At 40.1% G+C, this 21642-nt stretch overlaps 1 protein-coding gene across 6 annotated transcripts in view; it reads right to left on the bottom strand.

The window, feature by feature from the left end:
• The window catches only part of dip2a (disco-interacting protein 2 homolog A), a 256191-nt gene that overhangs the window by 47861 nt on the left and 186688 nt on the right, over window positions 1–21642 (bottom strand). For all 6 annotated transcript variants that reach the window (XM_061971477.2, XM_061971478.2, XM_061971479.2 and 3 more), the window contains 10 exons: window positions 17136–17333; window positions 16970–17061; window positions 12363–12473; window positions 9427–9550; window positions 9216–9325; window positions 1973–2075; window positions 1597–1661; window positions 439–532; window positions 212–331; window positions 1–61 (listed from right to left, as the gene is read on the bottom strand). The exon at window positions 1–61 is cut by the window's left edge and continues 54 nt beyond it. In XM_061971477.2, the coding sequence (XP_061827461.1) occupies window positions 1–61; window positions 212–331; window positions 439–532; window positions 1597–1661; window positions 1973–2075; window positions 9216–9325; window positions 9427–9550; window positions 12363–12473; window positions 16970–17061; window positions 17136–17333 (1078 nt within the window). The remainder of the gene's footprint in view (window positions 62–211; window positions 332–438; window positions 533–1596; window positions 1662–1972; window positions 2076–9215; window positions 9326–9426; window positions 9551–12362; window positions 12474–16969; window positions 17062–17135; window positions 17334–21642) is intronic.

Below are 21642 nucleotides of genomic sequence, written 5' to 3'. Positions count from 1 at the left end.
TCAGGTCGCAGCCCACGTGCCTGGAACACGTTTAGAAAGGCATCACAGGACGATATTGACCCTGCATCACACACACACACACACACACACACACACACACACACACACACACACACACACACAGAAATGCAGAGTCAGCATATACTGGAGAGACACAATGACACATCAGTGATGTTGTATGTTAATACCAGTGTATTTTGTATAGACTCACATGGGTTGGCCCCATCAGCAACAATAAGCATGCGCAGTGAGCTTAAACTGATGTCTCTCTGGTCTCTCTGTGCTAGAAGAGACCAGTGCATGTCCCTGGACTTCACCACTGCAACCCGTGCTGTGCAGCAGACACACAAACAGGAAGACATGGTTAATGAGAATAAGAATATCATCAAACCTCTTTCAGTTTGTTCGGTGAGTTTGCGGTATAAAACTATATCATACCTTTGTAAGTATGCACCTTCTGTATCCACGAGAGAGGGTTGACTTTCATCAGTGAGTAAGGAATGCTGATCACATGCATCCGATTCATGACGCTCTGCAATGACAGGCATCAGACATTACGCGTGCCTTCACTACATCATGTACAGTCGTGGTCAAAAGTTTACATACACTTGTAACAATTTGTGTTTCATCTGACATCACATGGCCATAGATATGACCTTCTGGAGGAAAGTTCTGTGGTCAGATGAAACAAAAATTGAGCTGTTTGGCCACAATACCCAGCAATATGTTTGGAGGAGAAAAGGTGAGGCCTTTAATCCCAGGAACACCATACCTATCGTCAAGCATGGTGGTGGTAGTATTATGCTCTGAGCCTGTTTTGCTGCCAATGGAACTGGTGCTTTACAGAGAGTAAATGGGACAATGAAAAAGGAGGATTACCTCCAAATTCTTCAGGACAACCTAAAATCATCAGCCCGGAGGTTGGGTCTTGGGCGCAGTTGGGTGTTCCAACAGGACAATGACCCCAAACAAAAGTGGTAAAGAAATGGCTAAATCAGGCTAGAATTAAAGTTTTAGAATGGCCTTCCCAAAGTTCTGACTTAAATGTGTGGACAATGCTGAAGAAACAAGTCCTTGTCAGAAAACCAACAAATTAAGCTGAACTGCACCAATTTTGTCAAGAAGGGTGGTCAAAAATTCAACCAGAAGCTTGCCAGAAGCTTGTGGATGGCTATCAAAAGCGCCTTATTGCAGTGAAACTTGCCAAGGGACATCTCACCATATATTAACATTGCTGTATGTATACTTTTGACCCAGCAGATTTGGTCACATTTTCAGTAGACCCATAATAAATTCATAAAAGAACAAAACTTCATGAATGTTTTTTGTGACCAACAAGCATGTGCTCCAATCACTCTATCACAAAAAATAAGAGTTATAGAAATGATTGGAAACTCAAGACAGCCATGACATGTTCTTTACAAGTGTATGTAAACTTTTGACCACGACTGTATACACGCTGCACGAATAGGCTTAAGACCTAATCAGCTATAGCTTACATCTAGACCCTAATTGAGAATCTTATCAACAGTACATACCGGTATGGCCATTTCTTATCATTTAACCATGCTATTAATAAGGTTTTAAAGCACTCACAGTGAGGACACCATGCCATAAACCTGCTTCCCTCTTGAAATCCAGCACGTTGGTTATGGTCTCAGCTGCGAATCAGAAAAGGACATTGTGCACAAATATTCCCACTAGCTTTGGTACTGTTTCGTAATAAAGCTGACTGTAAGGATACGTGACCTAAAAAGTGGCATGGGGAACAAGAGACTGGTGCAATTTAGAGTTATTTACAGCAAAACTGGGACAGCCAGAGGAGGAGGAGGAGGAATAAGACGATGAAAGAGTCTTAACTTTCTATGAAAAAAACCTCATCCAGGTCTGATGCAATAAATCAGAGTGGAGTGCATCTATCTATCCCTCGACCGCAATGGACAAAAGACAAATGGGTGACATCTTGGCTCACCTTCAGTGTAGCCGCAGGCCAGTGTGAGAGCGTGACAGTGGGCGCGCATGGCTGAATGGCTCACTGTGATCCCCATGGTGCTTCCTTCCTTGCTGGTTTTGTACTGCAGGGATAATAAACACTTAAAAACAGTATTTTAGTTGGTCTAAAACACAATTATGTCAATCTCGAGTACATATACTGAAATATAACCAAAGTGCTAACGTATCAATGGTCATAAAGTACCACAATACATCCCACATTAACATGTATGTGCAAAACCCAAAACCAGTGAAGTTGGCACGTTGTAAATAAAAACAGAATAAAATTATTTGCAAATCCTTTTCAATTTATATTCAATTGAATAGGCTGCAAAGACAAAATATTCAATGTTTGAACTGAGAAACTTAATTTTTGAAGCTTTTCAGGCGGGATTCTTTCCCATTCTTGCTTGATGTACAGCTTAAGTTGTTCAACAGTCCGGGGTAGAGCAACCGTGCCAGAAACCTGAGGGTTGCAGGTTCGCTCCCTGCCTCTTACCATCCAAAAATCGCTGCCGTTGTGTCCTTGGGCGGGACACTTCACCCTTTTCCCCAGGTGCCACTCACACCGGTGAATTGAATGATGAATGATAGGTGGTGGTCGGAGGAGCCGTTGGCGCGAATTGCAGCCACGCTTCCGTCAGTCTACCCCAGGGCAGCTGTGGCTATGAAAGTACCTTACCACCACCAGGTGTGAATGAACGATGGGTTCTACATGTAACGCGACGTTGGGTACTTAGAAAAGCGCTATATAAATCCCAGGTATTACTATTATTATTATTACTATGAAGCCACGCTGTTGTAACACGTGGCTTGGCATTGTCTTGCTGACATAAGCAGGGGCGTCCATGATAATGCTGCTTGGATGGCAACATATGTTGCTCCAAAACCTGTATGTACCTTTCAGCATTAATGGTTCCTTCACAGACGTGTAAGTTACCCATGCCTTGGGCACTAATACACCCTCATTTCATCACAGATGCTGGCTTTTGAACTTTGCGCCTATAACAATCCGGATGGTTCTTTTCCTCTTTGTTACGGAGGACATGACGTCCACAGTTTCCAAAAACAATTTGGAAAAGTGTTCTGGTCAGACCACAGAACATTTTTCCACTTTGCATCAGTCCATCTTAGATGAGCTCGGGCCCAGTGAAGCCGGCGGTGTTTCTGGGTGTTGTTGATAAATGGCTTTGGCTTTGCATAGTAGTGTTTTAACTTGCACTTACAGATGTAGCAACCAACTGTAATAAATGATAAATGGGTTATACTTGTATAGCGCTTTTCTACCTTCAAGGTACTCAAAGCGCTTTGACAGTATTACCACATTCACCCATTCACACACACATTCACACACTGATGGCGGGAGCTGCCATGCAAGGCGCTAACCAGCAGCCATCAGGAGCAAGGGGTGAAGTGTCTTGCCCAAGGACACAACGGACGTGACTAGGATGGTAGAAGGTGGGGATTGAACCCGAGTAACCAGCAACACTCCGAATGCTGGCACGGCCACTCTACCAACTTTGCCACGCCGTCGACAGTGGTTTTCTGAAGTGTTCCTGAGCCTATGTGGTGATATCCTTTACACACTGATGTCGCTTTTTGATGCAGTATCGCCTGAGGGATCGAAGGTCACGGTCGTGCCGCTTACGTGCAGTGATTTCTCTCTGAACCTTTCGATGATATTACGGACCATAGATGGTGAAATTCCTTGCAATAGCTCGTTGAGAAATGTTGTTCTTAAACTGTTTGACAATTTGCTCACACATTTGTTCACAAAGTGGTGACCCTCGCCCCATCTTTGTTTGTGAATGACTGAGCATTTAATGGAAGCTGCTTTTATACCAAATCATGGCACCCACCTGTTCCCAATTAGTTCAACTGTGGGATGTTCCAAACAAGTGTTTGATCATGAGCATTACTCAACTTTCTCAGTCTTTTTTGCCACTTGTGCAAGCTTTTTTTTTTTAAACATGTTGCAGGCATCAAATTCCAAATGAGCGAATATTTGCAAAAAAATACCAAAAGTTTCTCAGTTCGAACATTAAGTATCTTGTCTTTGCAGTCCAATCAATTGAATATAGGTTCAAAAGGATTTGCAAATCATTGTTCTCTGTTTTTATTTACCCTTTACACAACGGGCCAACTTACTGGTTTTGGGTTTTGTACATACAGTAGAAGTAGATAAAGTGATACAGGTCACCAAGAAATGCAGAAATGACCTTTTAATGTTGTTCAGTAAGATGTGTCCCTATAGAGTAGTGGTCACCCACCCATTAAACGTGATCGACCAGTCGATCTTTGGGACTCTGCCGGTCGATCGCGAAATTATTATTATAAAAAAAAAAAAAAAAAAGTATTAATAAAGACATTAGTGACACCCCCACACGGAGAGTGAAGCTGCAAACTTCAGAGGGACAACTGTACCAACTTGGTTATCGTACAGCCGATATTTCGTATTGCACGAAACAAATATCATTCCATGGCATCAAGTTCACAAACTAATAAAATCCCACAAGTTGGGTAGTCTCATCACTTTTTTATTGAGTCAAATAGGCCACCATGGGGCCCAAACGAGTTGTGAGTGCAAGCACTTTGATCAAGCAGGTGAGAAGCCCATGTGAATTTAAGAAAGTACTTGTAGAAAAGTACAAAAGTGGCGTCTCTCAATGCTGTCTTTGCCAACAAGAGTCTTCAATAAAGTTAAAATGTGTTTTATATGTTTATTTATCCATGTCATTCGTCATTTACATGTATTGCATGTATTAATTTCAATTGAATTTGTTTTGGGTTCTTATTTTTGGCTGCCTAAACATATTACCGTATTTTCCGGGCAGGCACGCATTTTAACCCCTGACCAGACCAGCACGCCTCGCCTCTCTTCAGCCTCACATTCCGCCGCCCCGAGCACGGCCGCACACGACACCCGCTTGTCTCGCAGAGTTGCGTTGCATAAGGGGCACAGAATCATCAAGCTGCAACAATGCATTAAGGCTGACTGTTGCAACGCATCGAACATTTCCCAGTATCAAACGTCTCTTCCGTCAACCACGACCATCATTGCTCGCCTGTGACGGAAAACCAAGATTGACATGTGCAAAGACAGTAATACAGTGCCCTCCAAAAGTATTGGAACAGTGGGTCCAATTTGTTTATTTTTGTTATAGACTGAAAACATTTGGGTTTGACATCAAAAGATGAATATGGGACAAGAGATCAACATTTCAGCTTTCATTTCCAGGTATTTACATCTGGATCTGATACACAACTTAGAAGATAGCACCTTTTGTTTGAACCTACCCATTTTTCAGGAGAGCAAAAGTATTGGAACATGTGAATGATTGGTGTGTTTTGTTGCCAAGGTGTCTCCAAATTACATTGATTATTCAAACAATAAATAGCACTGAATGTCTGAGCTCAGTTTCAGATTGGGTAGGATAGGTTTTGCCTGTGCAGACTGCATTTAGAGGTGGAACCAACATGAAAACCAGAGAGCTGTCTATGGGTGAAAAAGAAGCAATTGTGAATCTGAGAGAAGATGGACAATCAATCAGAACCATTGCACAAAGATTGGCCATAGCCAGTACAACCATTCGGAATGTCCTGAAGAAGAAAGAAACCACTGGTGTACTAAGCAACAGATGTGGAACAGGTAGACCAAGGAAAAAATCAGGAGTTGAAGACAGAAACATTGTGAGAGCTATAAAGAACAACTGTTAGTGACATCAGCAACAACCTCCGGAGGACAGGAGTGAAGGTATCACAATCTAATGTTATAAATAATAAATGATAAATGGGTTGTACTTATATAGCGCTTTTCTACCTTCAAGGTACTCAAAGCGCTTTGACACTACTTCCACATTTACCCATTCACACACACATTCACACACTGATGGAGGGAGCTGCCATGCAAGGCGCTAACCAGCACCCATCAGGAGCAAGGGTGAAGTGTCTTGCTCAGGACACAACAGACATGACGAGGTTGGTACTATGTGGGGATTGAACCAGGGACCCTCGGGTCGCGCACGGCCATTCTTCCACTGCGCCACGCCGTCCCCAGTTGGCAGAAGACTTCATGGACAGAAGTACAGAGGCTAGACCAGAAGATGCAAACCACTCATTAGTAAGAAGAACAGGAAGGCCAGGCTGGAATTTGCCAAAAGGTACAGAGATGAGCCTCAAAAATTCTGGGAAAAAGTTTTATGGGACTGATGAGACAAAGATGAACTTCTTTCAAAGTGATGGAAAGGCAAACGTTTGGAGAAAGAAAGGATCTGCTCATAATCCCAAACATACAAGCTCATCTGTGAAACATAATGTCATGGCTTGGGCTTGCATGGCTTCTTCTGGGACGTCATCTTCATTGATGATGTAACACATGATGGCAGCAGCAAAATGAACTCAGAAGTCTACAGAAACATTTTGTCTGCTAATTTAAAGCAAAATGCAACCAAACTGATTGGGAGATCCTTCATCATGCAGCAAGATATCGACCAAAACAACAAAGGAGTTGATCAGGGGCAAGAAGTGGAAGGTTTTAGACTGGCCAAGTCAGTCTCCAGACGTAAACCCAATAGAGCATGCATTTTACCTGCTGAAGAGAAGACTGGAGGGAATAACCCCCCAAAACAAACAACAACTGAAGGAGGCTGCGGTGAAAGCCTGGAAAAGCATCACAAAAGAAGAATGCAAAAGTTTGGTGATGTCAATGCTCACAGGCTTGATGCACTTATTGAAAGCAAAGGATTTGCAACTAAATATTAAGTCTTATTCACTTTAATCTATTTTAAGTTTATATGTTCCAATACTTTTGCTCACCTAAAAATTTTGTGTTCCATTACAAATAATGCTATCTTCTAAGTTGTGTATCAGATCCAGATGTAAATACCTGGAAATGAAAGCTGAAATGTTGATCTCTTGTCTCATATTCATCTTTTGACGTCCAACCCAAATGTTTTCAGTTTACAACAAAAATAAAGGAACTGGTCTCATTGTTCCAGTACTTTTGGAGGGCACTGTATATGATAGAACTAGGCAGCAGCTAAAGAAGGACTTCCCCATTTAGACTCTCTTTATCACAGAGGAAAAACCCGCCAGGTGAACAGCTGATTTTGCTACTTACAGCGCTGACGTAAGACAACCATAGGATGAACAAATATACTACAATAATAAGACTGTAGTGGCCATTAACAGTTAGCTTCTACAGCAGGGGTGCCCAAAGGGCGGCACATGGGCCATGTGTGGCCTGTGACTTCTTTGTCATTGGTCCTAAGCGCATTACACAGAAAAAAAACACCACCAAAAATAGGAAAAACAGCAAGAAGCACAACGAAAAAAGCCAAAATGTTGACATGAGCCAATAATAGCTAAAAGAAATACATCTAAATATACATAAAGGGTTGTCCCGATACCAATGCGTTGGTACAGGTACCAAAATGTATATTTCAATACTTTTCAAAATAAAGGGGACCACAATAGAATTTCATTTTTGGCTTCATTTTAACAAAAAAATTTACAATTCATTAAACATATGATTCTTATTGCACTCATAGAACAATTTTAGAAGATTAAAATACAAATGAAAAGCCATTAAACACACACACACACACACACACACACACACACACACACACACACACACACACACACACACACACACACACACACACACACACACCAGGCTGTAATAGCTGCAAAAGGTGGGCCGACATCATATTGAACCCTATGGGTTTGTTTGTATTTCTTTATTTGAAGGACAATGTGCAGTTACATTAAGAAGATGGCTGCACCAGATGTAGCACCATGCTCATTTCCATCTGTAGTCATTTTATGGTGCATCTAACATCCACAATAAAATTACACAGGATTGAAAATACACAACAATATTAAAATTACATGATGATAAACAATTTAAAATACAAGTACAATACATAGAGGGTATGTGAATTACAAATCAGTGGGCGGTCAAGGTTAGGAATGGGATGGCATTTCAAGTTCATATGTGAGTCAAGGCAGGTGACCAAATACTTTTGGCAATATAGTGTATATTGAGAAATATTTTAGCTTAAGAACATAGAAAGTGGGTACAGCCTTTGATGATAAACCATGCAACATGAAAATTAAAAAAACTATGCTCCAAAAGATTTATGGTTATTGTTGGTAGTGTATTTACAAGAGCACCTTGCAAACTGCAGGGGGCCTGTTCAACACTGCTTGTTTTTAATTAGATTATGTCTGGGTTTCGTTAATTTGGATGCATGCTTGAGGTAATGCGCACAAAATGCCAAACATAATTATAGCTAATCTGTAAGAACATTTGAAAAAATAAATACGTGCTGTCAAACAATGACATTTTTCAATCAGATAATCACACTTTTGCATTTTGATTAATTGCAGTAAATTATTTGCGTGCATAATTATTATTATTTATTTTTTAAAAGACCCCAATATTTTGACACAAACTAAATTTTAGTGTCAGAATATCATTCCGGAACATTTTTTTGTGTTACTTGAATGCACAAAAGCTTTCTTATGGCTTTATCTAAAGTACCATTGGGGTTTATTTTGAAGTGAAATTTACCAGCAAGCACACATCACCCATCACCCCACCCATACCTGCTCAGTGGCCTTGTGGTTAGAGTGTCCGCCCTGAGACTGGAAGGTTGTGAGTTCAAACCCCGGCCGAGTCATACCAAAGACTATAAAAATGGGACCCATTCCCTCCCTGCTTGGCACTCAGCATCAAGTGTTGGATGCGGGGGTTGAATCGCCAAAATGATTCCCGAGCGCGGACACCGCTGCTGCTCACTGCTCCCCTCACCTCCCAGGGGGTGAACATGGGGATGGGTGAAATGCAGAGGATAATTTAGCCACACCTAGTGTGTGTGTGACTATCGTTGGGACTTAACCTTAACTTTTGAAGTGATGTATGTGTTGACCTGATGTGCGATTTTATACATGATTCATGTGATCATGTTTTTGTGATTAATTGCATGACTTTGACAGTCCTAGTTGGAATATTTGCATTGCAATAATACCATCCATCCATCCTACCGTTTGTCCCTTTCGGGGTCGCGGGGGTGCTGGAGCCTATCCCAGATGCACTCGGGCGCATGGCGGGGTACACATTGGACAAGTCCCCAACTCACCGCAGGGCCAACGCAGATAGACAACATTCACACTCACATTCACACACTCGGGACAATTAATTTGGTTAAATCTCTTACTTCTATGTAAGCTGTGTCTTTGCTGGCTTCACGTATCAGAGGATGCCAGTCTTTCGGAGGCTTCACAACATGTTTCCCATCTGTCACAAACCACAGCAACCGGGGCCAACCTGAAGAGCCCAAAAAAATCAGTTTAACCCAAACAGAAAGACAATCAAAATATTAAAGTGTGTAGTTCTGAAAACTAAAAAAAATAAATGGCTATATGTACCTTTAAATGTGGCTACCTCCCCCGTTTGTGCTTTGGGTAAGCCTTTCTGACAAGCATCGGTGGTAAGAGCCAACGTCACCCCACAGCTGCCAAGCAGAAAGCCGATTTGTTGACTTCCAGCATCCTGAAAAACAAAAACAAAATACAAATATGTTTTAAAGGAATGTAGGAACTATGAATTAAAAAAACATGTCCAAAGCAGAGCGGCATTTGCTAATTAGTAATAACATGGTCACCAAAGGAATAAACGCCTGATTTGACTATTAGATTGACTGTGCACTTGAGCTCAGGGCTGTGCTCATGCTGACAAAATCAAGGGGTACAAAAATGACAGAAGAGAATAGAATTCAGGGGATATATGTGATGTAGCGGGCAGACAGACAAGAACCCATTACCCAAAAATATGACAGTTAAATGAGTCTTAGGAACAGTGGGCATTTTAAGTAATTGGCCAGAAATAACAATCCTTTCATTTCAATCTCATGTGTTATGGAGCTGCAAAGAGCGTGCTTATAAAGGGCAACCAAGTACAAGCATTAATATTCAGCACATACGAGGTGGGATTGGCTTTATTCATTCGATGGATGCTCAGGAGACTCCAATGCATCATAATGCTCTTGAGATAACGGCTGCCTGTGCTGCAATAATGCGACAAATAACAAAAATAAAGATGTTCTTACAGACAGATATTCAAGGAAACTGCTTTCCGTCCGAATGCAGCTGGGGTAGGCTTCAGCACCCCCGCGACCCAAAGTGGGACAAACGGATGGATTGTATTTTTTCACTTTTTGACATTCAGATGTCATGTTACTCTTCTTTAGACAGCCAGAGAGCTGAATCAACATTGCCTCAGCTGGATGCACTTTATTTTGCTTCAAGGGACAATCAATTAACTGCTACATGCTGCTTTCAAACAACAACTAAATACATAGTTCAGTTTCAGTTTATTTCAAACATGAATCCTGAGTTCAATCCCAGGCTCGGGATCTTTCTGTGTGGAGTTTGCATGTTCTCCCCGTGACTGCGTGGGTTCCCTCCGGGTACTCCGGCTTCCTCCTACCTCCAAAAACATGCACCTGGGGATAGGTTGATTGGCAACACTAAATTGGCCCTAGTGTGTGAATGTGAGTGTGAATGTTGTCTGTCTATCTGTGTTGGCCCTGTGATGAGGTGGCGACTTGTCCAGGGTGTACCCCGCCTTCTGCCCGATTGTAGCTGAGATAGGCTGCAGCACCCCCCGCGACCCCAAAAGGGACAAGCGGTAGAAAATGGATGGATGGATGGAATACGATACAATGTTGCATCACACAAATCCAGTTGTTTCATTACAGCACGTCCGAAAAGGAGTAGGAAGAAGCAGAGCTTATTTAATCCTACCCCTTTTCATACCATATCAATTGTATCCAATTTCATTGTTCTCTGTAACAGAACAGTGAACAAATAAATAATAAATAAATAATATACCATAGTAAGCATACAAATATTACATACATAAATCATTTTTGTCTCAATAAAAAAAAAGGAAAAAAAAGGGTTCAAGATGTTCATCATAATTCTTGTTCTGTGTACTTTATGAACACTTGTAGTTTGAACAGTCTCTTAAACTGAATCATATTGTTGCTTTGTTTGATTTATTTGGTTAATCCGTTCCATAATTTAATTCCACATACTGATATACTAAAGGTTTTAAATGTTGTACAAGCATACAAATGTTTTAAATTAGATTTTCCTCTAAGGCAGTGGTTCTTAACCTTGTTGGAGGTACCGAACCCCACCAGTTTCATATGCGCATTCACCGAACCTGAACCATAATCATACAATTATGTTATTATATTAAAGAAATACTAATAGATATATTTTACAAACAGAAAGTTACAGGAATGTACACATAATCCAATGTATACATCTCATTGTGTTTTAGTGGGAGACATACAATACTAGTACACAACTCATGAAAAACAATATGTTATAGTCATTGTAAGTGGGCCAAAACACTTATATTAAAAAATAATCTCATGGAAATGACTGCTGTCATTTGATTACAACAATAAAACATTGAACTTGTTATTTAGTCAGGTTTGGGACAGGTGTGCTGCAGGTGTGACCACAGTGCATGTGCACGTCTGACGTCGCTCACATGTGCGCCACCGAATGCTCAAGTTTTTGCGTTTGCTCACACAAAATTAGAGGGAACATTGTTTGGGGGTATCCATAATACGCCGACAGGGAGAGTTTTTATTTACACGATGAGTCGGGCGCGTCTTGACCTCCGCGGCGGAGGCTCTGCCGAACCCCCGAGGCCGACTCACCGAACCCTAGGTGAGTCGGCCTAGGGTTCGATCGAACCCATGTTAAGAACCACTGCTCTAAGGTTATATTTCTCCTCTTTTGTTGAGAAGAATTGTTGTACATTCTTGGGTAGCCGGTTATAGTTTGCTTTGTACATAATTTTAGCTGATTGCTAATGCACCAAATCGTTGAATTTCAATAATTGTGATTTAATGAATAAAGGGTTTGTATGTTCTCTATATCCAACATTATGTATTATTCTAATGGATCTTTTTTGTAACACAGTTAACATAAATCAAGTACTTGGCCTATCCTAAACGGAGATATGCAATGGCCACTGTAACTTTTAATGCCAACTAATGGTTTCTGACTATGTACACAGACAAACAGTTGTGCTTTAGTCGGATACAATTCAAATAAACATCCACTTTTGAAGGGTTGACAGGATGTTTTTAAGGATGTCGGAATAACCAGAATTTTTTTAAATCTCAAACCTGTTGCTTTTGTAAATAAGTAAACCAACAACCACCAATTAAAATGGAACCTTCTTGGCAGAACGACTTTACTGTCGACCAATAACTCTAATTTGTGCATTTAATGGTTAAATGCCAAACAGAGGTCAGTCTTGCTAATTTCCCCCCATTTACCTTCTTGGTCAGCGGCACTTCAATGGGTACAGGCACCAGTTCTGCCAGCAGACAACCATAGAAAGCAACCATGAACATTACTGGGTCGTTGTTCGGGAACACAAGCGCTACCTGCAAACATAGTGAATGACTGTCATTGCTTAATTGGCCACAGTTATTATGTTCAGTTTGTTGTCAGCTAATGATAGCGATTTGGCAAAGTTTAGCTACTAATCTTTCATTCTTTCTTTTAGTTTTATTTCGAACATGAACACACTTACAGCATAATACATCACACAATTTCATATAATTTCACTTTACATCGTGTCCGAAAAGGAGTAGGAAGAAGCAAAGCTTATTTACTCCTACCCTTTCCCACTTCAGAGTCTTTACAAATACCGTATTTTCCGGAGTATAAGTCACACCGGAGTATAAGTCGCACCGGCCGAAAGTGCATAATAAAGAAGGAAAAAAACATATATAAGTCGCACTGGAGTATAAGTCGCATTTTTTGGGGAAATGTATTTGGTAAAACCCAACACCAAGAATAGACATTTGAAAGGCAATTTAAAATAAATAAAGAATAGTGAAAAACAGGTTGAATAAGTGTACGTTATATGAGGCATAAATAACCAACTGAGAACGTGCCTGGTATGTTAACGTAATATATTATGGTAAGAGTCATTCAAATAACTATAACATATAGATCATGCTATACGTTTACCAAACAATCTGTCACTCCTAATCGCTAAATCCCATGAAATCTTATTCGTTTAGTCTCTTACGTGAATGAGCTGAATAATATTTGATATTTTACGGTAATGTGTTAATAATTTCACACATAAGTCGCTCCTGGGTATAAGTCGCACCCCCGGCCATACTATGAAAAAAAACTGTGACTTATAGTCCGAAAAATACGGTATATACATTCTAATGTTAGCTTTCATTGAATGTTAATTTTTTGGAACAACAACATGACTGCAACATCATTAGTTTCTTCTCTGGGACTGCTTTTGTTTGTGTGCGTGCGTACAAGACAGTGGTGAGTGACAACCTGAACATGAGACTGATTCCTCGGGGGCCTTAGGCAATTTCTACTCAGCATAATTTAGTTGTAAAAAAAAAAAAAAAATAGACATTTACAGTATATATGCTCTGTTAAAGCGGCCCTATAAGCCCAGAAAATGTGAAATCAAACAAAGGCATGGTGGCGATATTTATAAAACAATCTTGCCTTCTTCCAAACTTGCTCCAAACAAGCAGTTTGGAATTTGAGGCTTTAGTAACGTATTTTGCCTTTGTTATGTCAGCAGATATCTCCATATTTGGTAGTGGTTTACCCGTTGCGTGAGTCCACCATTTTCATCCAGTTGTAGTCCACTGTAGACCCGATATGGAAGCACTAAAAACTACAACACGGCTGACAGGATGGAGAAGCAGATGAAGGGGCCTTGGCCTGTAGGAGAACTTTGTCATATAATCTAAGACCACTAACAAAACGGCCCATTCTGAAGCAATCGTCAGACAACAACTTGAGGATGGTCTGTAAAACATAATCTATGCAACATTTTTAACAAAGAACCACCATTACATGTTATGTAGACCACAAGGAAGTGTTTTAAAAAAGTAAAGCTAAGCTGTATACAGGAAGGGCATGAGCAGATTCTTTTTCCTGAGGAAGCTTAGGTCCTTTAATGTGTGCAGCAAGCTGTTGGAGATCTTTTATCAGTCTGTTGTGGCCAGTGCCCTGTACTTTGCAGTGGTTTGTTGGGGGAGCAGCACCAGCAAAAGGGACTTAAACCGGATTGACAAAGCCAAACTATTGGCACGCAGTTGGAGGCGTTTGTGTCAGTGAGGGACATGAGGACACTGGACAAACTGCTCGCCATCATGGACAATCCTGCCCACCCACTCCACCAGACAATTGAGGGACAGCCGAGTTCATACTCCAACAGGCTCCTTCAGCTTCGTTCCCACAGTGTTTGATTCAAGAACTCCTTCATTCCGCACTCCATCCAGCTGTATAATCACTTGCCATACAGCAATAGATGATATCTGTCTATTACCTGACACCTTCTATGTTAACTACCTCTCTTTGCTTATAATGTATATTTTCTGCTGGATCTAATCTCTTTTTTTATGCTGCCCTTCTTTGCTGCAGCTGTTACATATACTGTAATATTGTACATGGTAATTGGGATTTGTTATATATTGTATCTAATATAATAATATATATATTCCAGTATATATATACTGTATATATAATATGTACATATTACATATATGTTATATTGCTACAATGGTAATTTTTTTGTCTACCTTATACCTGCATAATCCTTTTCATCCTCTGTAACTGAGCTACCGTGTAGAACAATTTCCCTTGTGGATCAATAACGTTTGTCTAAGTCTAGGTCTAATACGACCCCTTTAAACCACTAATTGTAACATAAGTTAGTTAGCCGGTGGTGCTATTGTAGTATTTTTTTGGTTTTGAAAAATATAACTTTGAGCAAGTTGCAAGCAAGTTGCAAACATTAATGAAAGAATAAGGGACAGACAAAATATTCTTGCACGTTTTAACATTTTTGTTCACATCCGCAAGGCCTCTTTGTAACAATGGCCTTACTCTGGCATTTGTTTGAGTTTCATAATTATTCTACAGTACAGTATTGATTTTTGATTTGTCAGCAACACTTGCTTTTCACTGTCCCACACACACAAATCACAGCTAAAATAATTGATATTTACCATATAGGTTCTTTGTCGGTTATTTCACATTTAAAAGCATAAAGGCCATAGATCAAAGTAACATCATTGTCAAACATAACAAAGACCAGATAAACACACAAAACAGTGCATCCAAAAAGTATTCACAGTGCTTACTTTTTAAGTTAAAGTACCAATGATTGTCGCACACACACACACACACACACACACACACACACACACACACACACACACACACACACACACACTAGGTGTGGCGAAATTGACCCATCACCCTTGATCACCCCCTGGGAGGTGAGGGGAGCAGTGGGCAGCAGGGGTGGCCGCGTCCGGGAATCATTTTTGGTGATTTAACCTCCAATTCCAACCCTTGATGCTGAGTGCCAAGCAGGGAGGTAATGGGTCCCATTTTTATAGTCTTTGGTATGACTCGGCCGGGGTTTGAACTCACAACCTACCGATCTCAGGGCGGACATAAAACAATTTTTGTCCTTAAAATTCTACAAACAATACACCATAATGATAATGTGAAAAGTTTATTTAATACCTTTTTTTGCTAATTTATTAAAAATAAAATATGCTAAAATTTATATATGTATTCACAGCCTTTGTTCAATACTTTCTTGGTACACCTTTGGCAGCAATTACAGTCTCACTCGCAGAATTGCCCAAAGACAGGTGTGCCAAGCTTGTGGCATCGTATTCAAAAACTCTTGAGGCTGTAATTGCTGCCGAAGAAGCATCAACCAAGTATTAAGCAAAGGTTGTGAATACCGTATTTTTCGGACTATAAGTCGCAGTTTTTTTCATAGTTTGGCCGGGCTCCAGTGCGACTTATATATGTTTTTTTTCCTTCTTTATTATGCATTTTTGGCAGGTGCGACTTATACTCCGAAAAATACGGTACTCACTGTATGGACATTGTGTTTTTTTGTTTTTTATTTTTGTAATAAATTTGCAAATAAAAAAATATACTTTTTTCTTTGTCATTATGGGGTATTTTCTGTAAAAATGTTAGGACAAAATTAGTTTATTCCATTCTGGAATAAGGATGTAACTTAACCCAATGTGGAAAACCAATGCACTGTATTTCGTCAATTTTCATCAATTCATCTCCAAACTTGATGCACAAATATAGTCGGTAGATGGCCAATAAGCTGATTAGTTCCTAAAGGTGATTGACCTTAGGTAGATTGCCTAATTAAAAGTAAAATAAATAATGACAATTTGGATTTGTAACAAACCACATCGAGTCAAATATCAAAATAAAGGCCTTGACAAGATTTCTCTGTGTGTGTGATTATTTTGTCAATAGACAAATTGATGAAGTAACCAAAAAACATGCTTTTTTTGTTTGAAAAGGACACCACTCACCCATTCTGAAACAGCTACAGTTGTGGTCAAAAGTTTACATACACTTGCAAAGAACATAATGTCATGGCTGTCTTGAGTTTCCAATAATTTCTTTTAACTCTTTTTTTTTTGTGATAGAGTGATTGGAGCACATACTTGTTGGTCACAAAAAACATTAATGAAGTTTGGTTCTTTTATGAATTTATTATGGGTCTACTGAAAATGTGACCAAATCTGCTGGGTCACAAGTAAACATACAGCAATGTTAATATTTGGTTACATGTCCCTTGGCAAGTTTAAGGTGCTTTTGGTAGCCATCCACAAGCTTCTGGCAAGCTGCTGGTTGAATTTTTTTAACACTCCTTTCGACAAAATTGGTGCAGTTATGTTCTTTACAAGTGTATGTAAACTTTGGACCACGACTGTATTTATAATTTGTTGTCAATGTGATAATAACCCGTTTTTTCTGATGTATTTACTATTTGCAATATTGAAGGTGCAAGAAAATCTGCTCAATATGTACCGTGAACCCATATCTCATGACTTACCCTATCTCCAGGCATAAGCAAGGGCTCATTTCTACTACTAAGCTTGTTGAGAAGTGTATAGGCCAGTTTCTGACAGCGGGTCCATAGTTTACCTGCAATGGCAAACCATAATACGACACTTGTTTGCCACACTGGATGTCAAAAGCCATTACCTAATGACACTTACCATAGGTAAGAGTGTAGACAGGCTTGCCAGCATTATCAAGTGCAGTCAGACAGGGGCTCTTTGGCTGGGTGGTGCCCCATCGTTGTAAAGCAGCTGTCAAGGAGGCAGGCCAGTTATGGACCACTCCGAGATGTCCCCCATCAAGGGGACACATCTGCTGGCCTTCTGGCTTAGGCTGGTTCGGATCTGGCTGCTGGACTAAATTCAAACAGAAAGTGTGCAAACAGATGTTAGTTAATATGTACTGTAACTATCTTTGTTGGACTAACATAATACAAAACACAAAACCTGTGAAGTTGGCACGTTGTGTAATTCGTAAATAAAAACAGAATACAATGATTTGCAAATCCTTTTCAACTTATGTTCAATTGAATAGACTGCACAGACAAGATATTTATGTACAAACTGAGAAACAAAACTTTTTTTGCAAATAATCATTAACTTAGAATTTAATGGCAGCAACACATTGCAAAAAAGTTTGCACAGTGGCATTTTACCACTGTGTTACATGTCCTTTCCTTTTAACAACACTCAGTAAACGTTTGGGAACTGAGGAGACAATTTTTTTAAGCTTGTCAGGTGGAATTCTTTCCCATTCTTGCTTGATGTACAGCTTAAGTTGTTCAACAGTCCAGGGTTTCCGTTGTGGTATTTTAGGCTTCATAATGCGCCACACATTTTCAATGGGAGACAGGTCTGGACTACAGGCAGGCCAGTCTAGTACCCGCACTATTTTACTATGAAGCCATGCTGTTGTAACACGTGGCTTGGCATTGTCTTGCTGAAATAAGCAAGGGCGTCCATAATAACGTTGCTTGGATGGCAACATATGTTGCTCCAAAACCTGTATGTACCTTTCAGCATTAATGGTGCCTTCACAGATGTGTAAGTTACCCATGCCTTGGGCACTAATACACCCCCATACCATCACAGATGCTGGCCTTTGAACTTTTCGCCTAGAACAATCCGGATGTTTTTTCCCCTCTGTGTTCTGGAGGACACGACGTCCACAGTTTCCAAAAACATTTTGAAATGTGGACTAGTCAGACCACAGAACACTTTTCCACTTTGCATCAGTCCATCTTAGATCAGCTCGGGCCCAGCGAAGCCGGCGTCTCTGGGTGTTGTGGATAAATGGCTTTCGCTTTGCATAGTAGAGTTTTAACTTGTACTTACAGATGTAGCGACCAACTGTAGTTACTGACAGTGGTTTTCTGAAGTGTTCCTGAGCCCATGTGGTGATATCCTTTACACACTGATGTCGGTTTTTGATGCAAATGAGGGATCCAAAGTCGCGGGCATTCAATGTTACGTGCAGTGATTTCTCCAGAGTCTCTGAACCTTTTGAAGATATTACAAATCCCTAAATTCCTTGCAATAGCTCGTTGAGAAATGTTGTTCCTTAACTGTTCGACAATTTGCTCACGCATTTGTTCACAAAGTTGTGACCCTCGCCCCATCCTTGTTTGTGAATGACTGAGCATTTCATGGAAGCTTCTTTTATACCCAATCATGGCACCCACCTGTTCCCAATTAGCCTGTTCACCCGTGGGATGTCCCAAATAAGTGTTTGATGAGCATTCCTCAACCTTCTCAGTCTTTTTTGCTACTTGTGCCAGCTTTTTTTAAACATGTTGCAGGCATCAAATTCCAAATGAGCTAATATTTGAAAAAAATAACGTTTTCCAGTTCGAACGGTAAGTATCGTGTCAATGCAGTCTATTCAGTTGAATATAGGTTGAAGAGGATTTGCAAACCATTGTATTCTGTTTTTATTTACCATTTACACAACGTGCCAACTTCACTGGTTTTGGGGTTTGTATAACATAGTCGTAAAAAAATTAATGGGACAGGTACTGAGAGAAGAACACAAGTATACCCTCAACCACAAGGGGGCGACAGCAACACAACATCCTCAGCACCACCAACAGCCTACCTGCCCCATCACTCTGTGCAGCAATTTTGCAAGAGTGCTTTACAAGGTGGTGGTAAGTCAGTGATTTATACATCTCACTCTCTCAGGGATGCTCAGGAGGGGATTGCGAGATGGTGAGATAGTGGTGATGGAAGAAAAAACATAGCAATGTCCTTAACATTGTATTATTTCTGCCTCTGTAACTTTTCTTCACATAAATATTCTCCTTCAAACCCTCAAGTGAGTCTGCCAGGTTTCTCTGCATATACACCACACAGACCTCAGTCAGGAAAGCTTTACAATTACCTGCTGAGGTGTTACTAATCCTGCTGTGTTTTCATTCACACACTATTTATTCAGCCCAGCAAGGGTACCACCCAAAAGCCACGATAGGCTGCTGAGGAATGGAGGAATTTTAAGAGGGGAAAAACGGCTGGTCCACAATGTGTGTCTGTTTCTTTGGCTTAGCTTGCCCATAACACTCCCTTAGCACACCTGGTGGTCTTTCCTCCCTCCATACAGGAGACAGAACATCGCAACAATTGCCGATCTTAAAGCATGCTTGCATCGTTTATTTGTAAGACTTAGGATTGGGTGCAGAACGGCACTCAGTAGAGCGCTGACGTCAGACAAGGTGGAAAAAAACTCTCCCCATCGGACATATTGTATTTATAGAGGCAAGGACATGTCTAGCGAAAGCATCTCTTCCACAAAGACGCGTGAGGCCACAGTTGACACTGCGATACTGATAGTTCTGGCGCTACCTGTTGTGTGGAAGTATGCATGTAACACCGTCTCTTAACTCCATACGCACCTGGCTTGCCAGGGAATAACAAGACATAGCAAGAGGGATTAGAGTTGCCAATTTCGCGGGTACGAAGACTTCTCTAGATACAAGGGCTGTAACGGTAAATGTATCTATAAATCAAATTTCCCATACTGAATTCCCACACGGTACACAAATCCCTGAAAGTGAAAAACCAGAAGAGTTTGCATTTACTCCAGAGACCTAAACATGGAAGGGCACCTCCACAAGCTCAGGGCCATGACAAGGAGAGGTGTGAAAGTGTGCAGAACGTCTTGACAACCGTGCAGCCTCGCCTTTGACTAGCGGTAATTGTGAGTTGCAATGTAACAAAAATTAATAAATACATTTTAAAAAATGGAAAAACAAAGCAAAAAAGCATAAAACATCAGAAAAAAAGATGACATGTTAATACAAATAACAAAAATATGTGTCTTTGAATATATGTATAAAGTTTTTCAGCACTTGCGCATATAAATGGTCAATAATGAGAATTTAGACAATGAAGTAATCTAGACCAAGGTGTCCAAACCACTTACCGCGGGACCAAGTGCGGCCCGCCGACGTCTTCAATTTGTCCCTCGATACATTATGAGTTTAATAAAAAAAAAGTTGGCCCGCGGGGTGATTTCAAATTAATTTTACATATCTAACAAACTTAATGCTGCAACTTTGCTGCCTTTAATATGGAAAGCATAGGTATTTTAGATCAATGACCAAAAATGTTCTTTGAAGTGAACAAAGAACAGCATTCACTTATATGACCTAATCCAAACAACCTTCCCTAGTCTTGGCGCGAAAAACATTGCAACCAACACGAAATGTCAACACACATTGTCACACATAACACAACTGAACTTTGTAGATAATATAAAAAAAACGTCCACACACCATCAAAAATTCAAAGTTACACTCATTTAAATCATTACAATGCATGATGGAAACAACGCAAAATACTCTCTATACACTTACCTATGTTTGGCGCATTTTAGCTGCTTGATTACAAAACGTTCAGGAGGTCGTCAAGGAAGTAAACAAGGCAAGAGTCTAACTTTCACATACTCCTAATATCCATCTATCTATCCATTTTCTACTGCTTGTCCCTTTCCGAGTCGCGTGGGTGCTGGAGCCTATCCCAGCTACACCCTGGACAAGTCGCCACCTCAACGCAGACAGACACTCTTATGTATAGGCTATATATCTATATCTACATATACATACATATATCTACACATATATATATATACATATATTATTACATATATATATCTACACATATATATATATATATATATATATATATATATATATATATATATATATATATATATATATATATATATATATATATCTACACATATATATACATATATATCTACATATATATATACATATATATCTACATATATATATATCTACATATATATATATATATATATATATACATATATGTATGTGTGGGGTAAAAAATCACAAGACTATTTCATCTCTACAGGCCTGTTTCATGAGGGGGGGTTCCCTCAATCATCAGGAGATTTTAATGGGAGCATTCACATACCATGGATTATATAGGGCACAGAGTGGGTGGGTACAGGCTGGTGTAGGGGCGTGGTGATTGGCTCATGTGTTACCTAGGAGGTGTTTCCGTCTGTGGCGGCATGCTGTTACAATTTCGCTGCGCTTGTTGAGGGATGACAGGTCTGGACGGTAAATAATAAACAGTTTTTCTTTCAAGCATAGGTTGCATCTTTTATTACCACTATTGTAAGGTGTGCTGGATGCAAGAA

The sequence above is a fragment of the Nerophis lumbriciformis genome, linkage group LG13, assembly GCF_033978685.3.
Source record: "Nerophis lumbriciformis linkage group LG13, RoL_Nlum_v2.1, whole genome shotgun sequence".
NCBI classification, from domain to species: domain Eukaryota; kingdom Metazoa; phylum Chordata; class Actinopteri; order Syngnathiformes; family Syngnathidae; genus Nerophis; species Nerophis lumbriciformis.
This window is presented reverse-complemented; position numbering and strand designations above follow the sequence as displayed.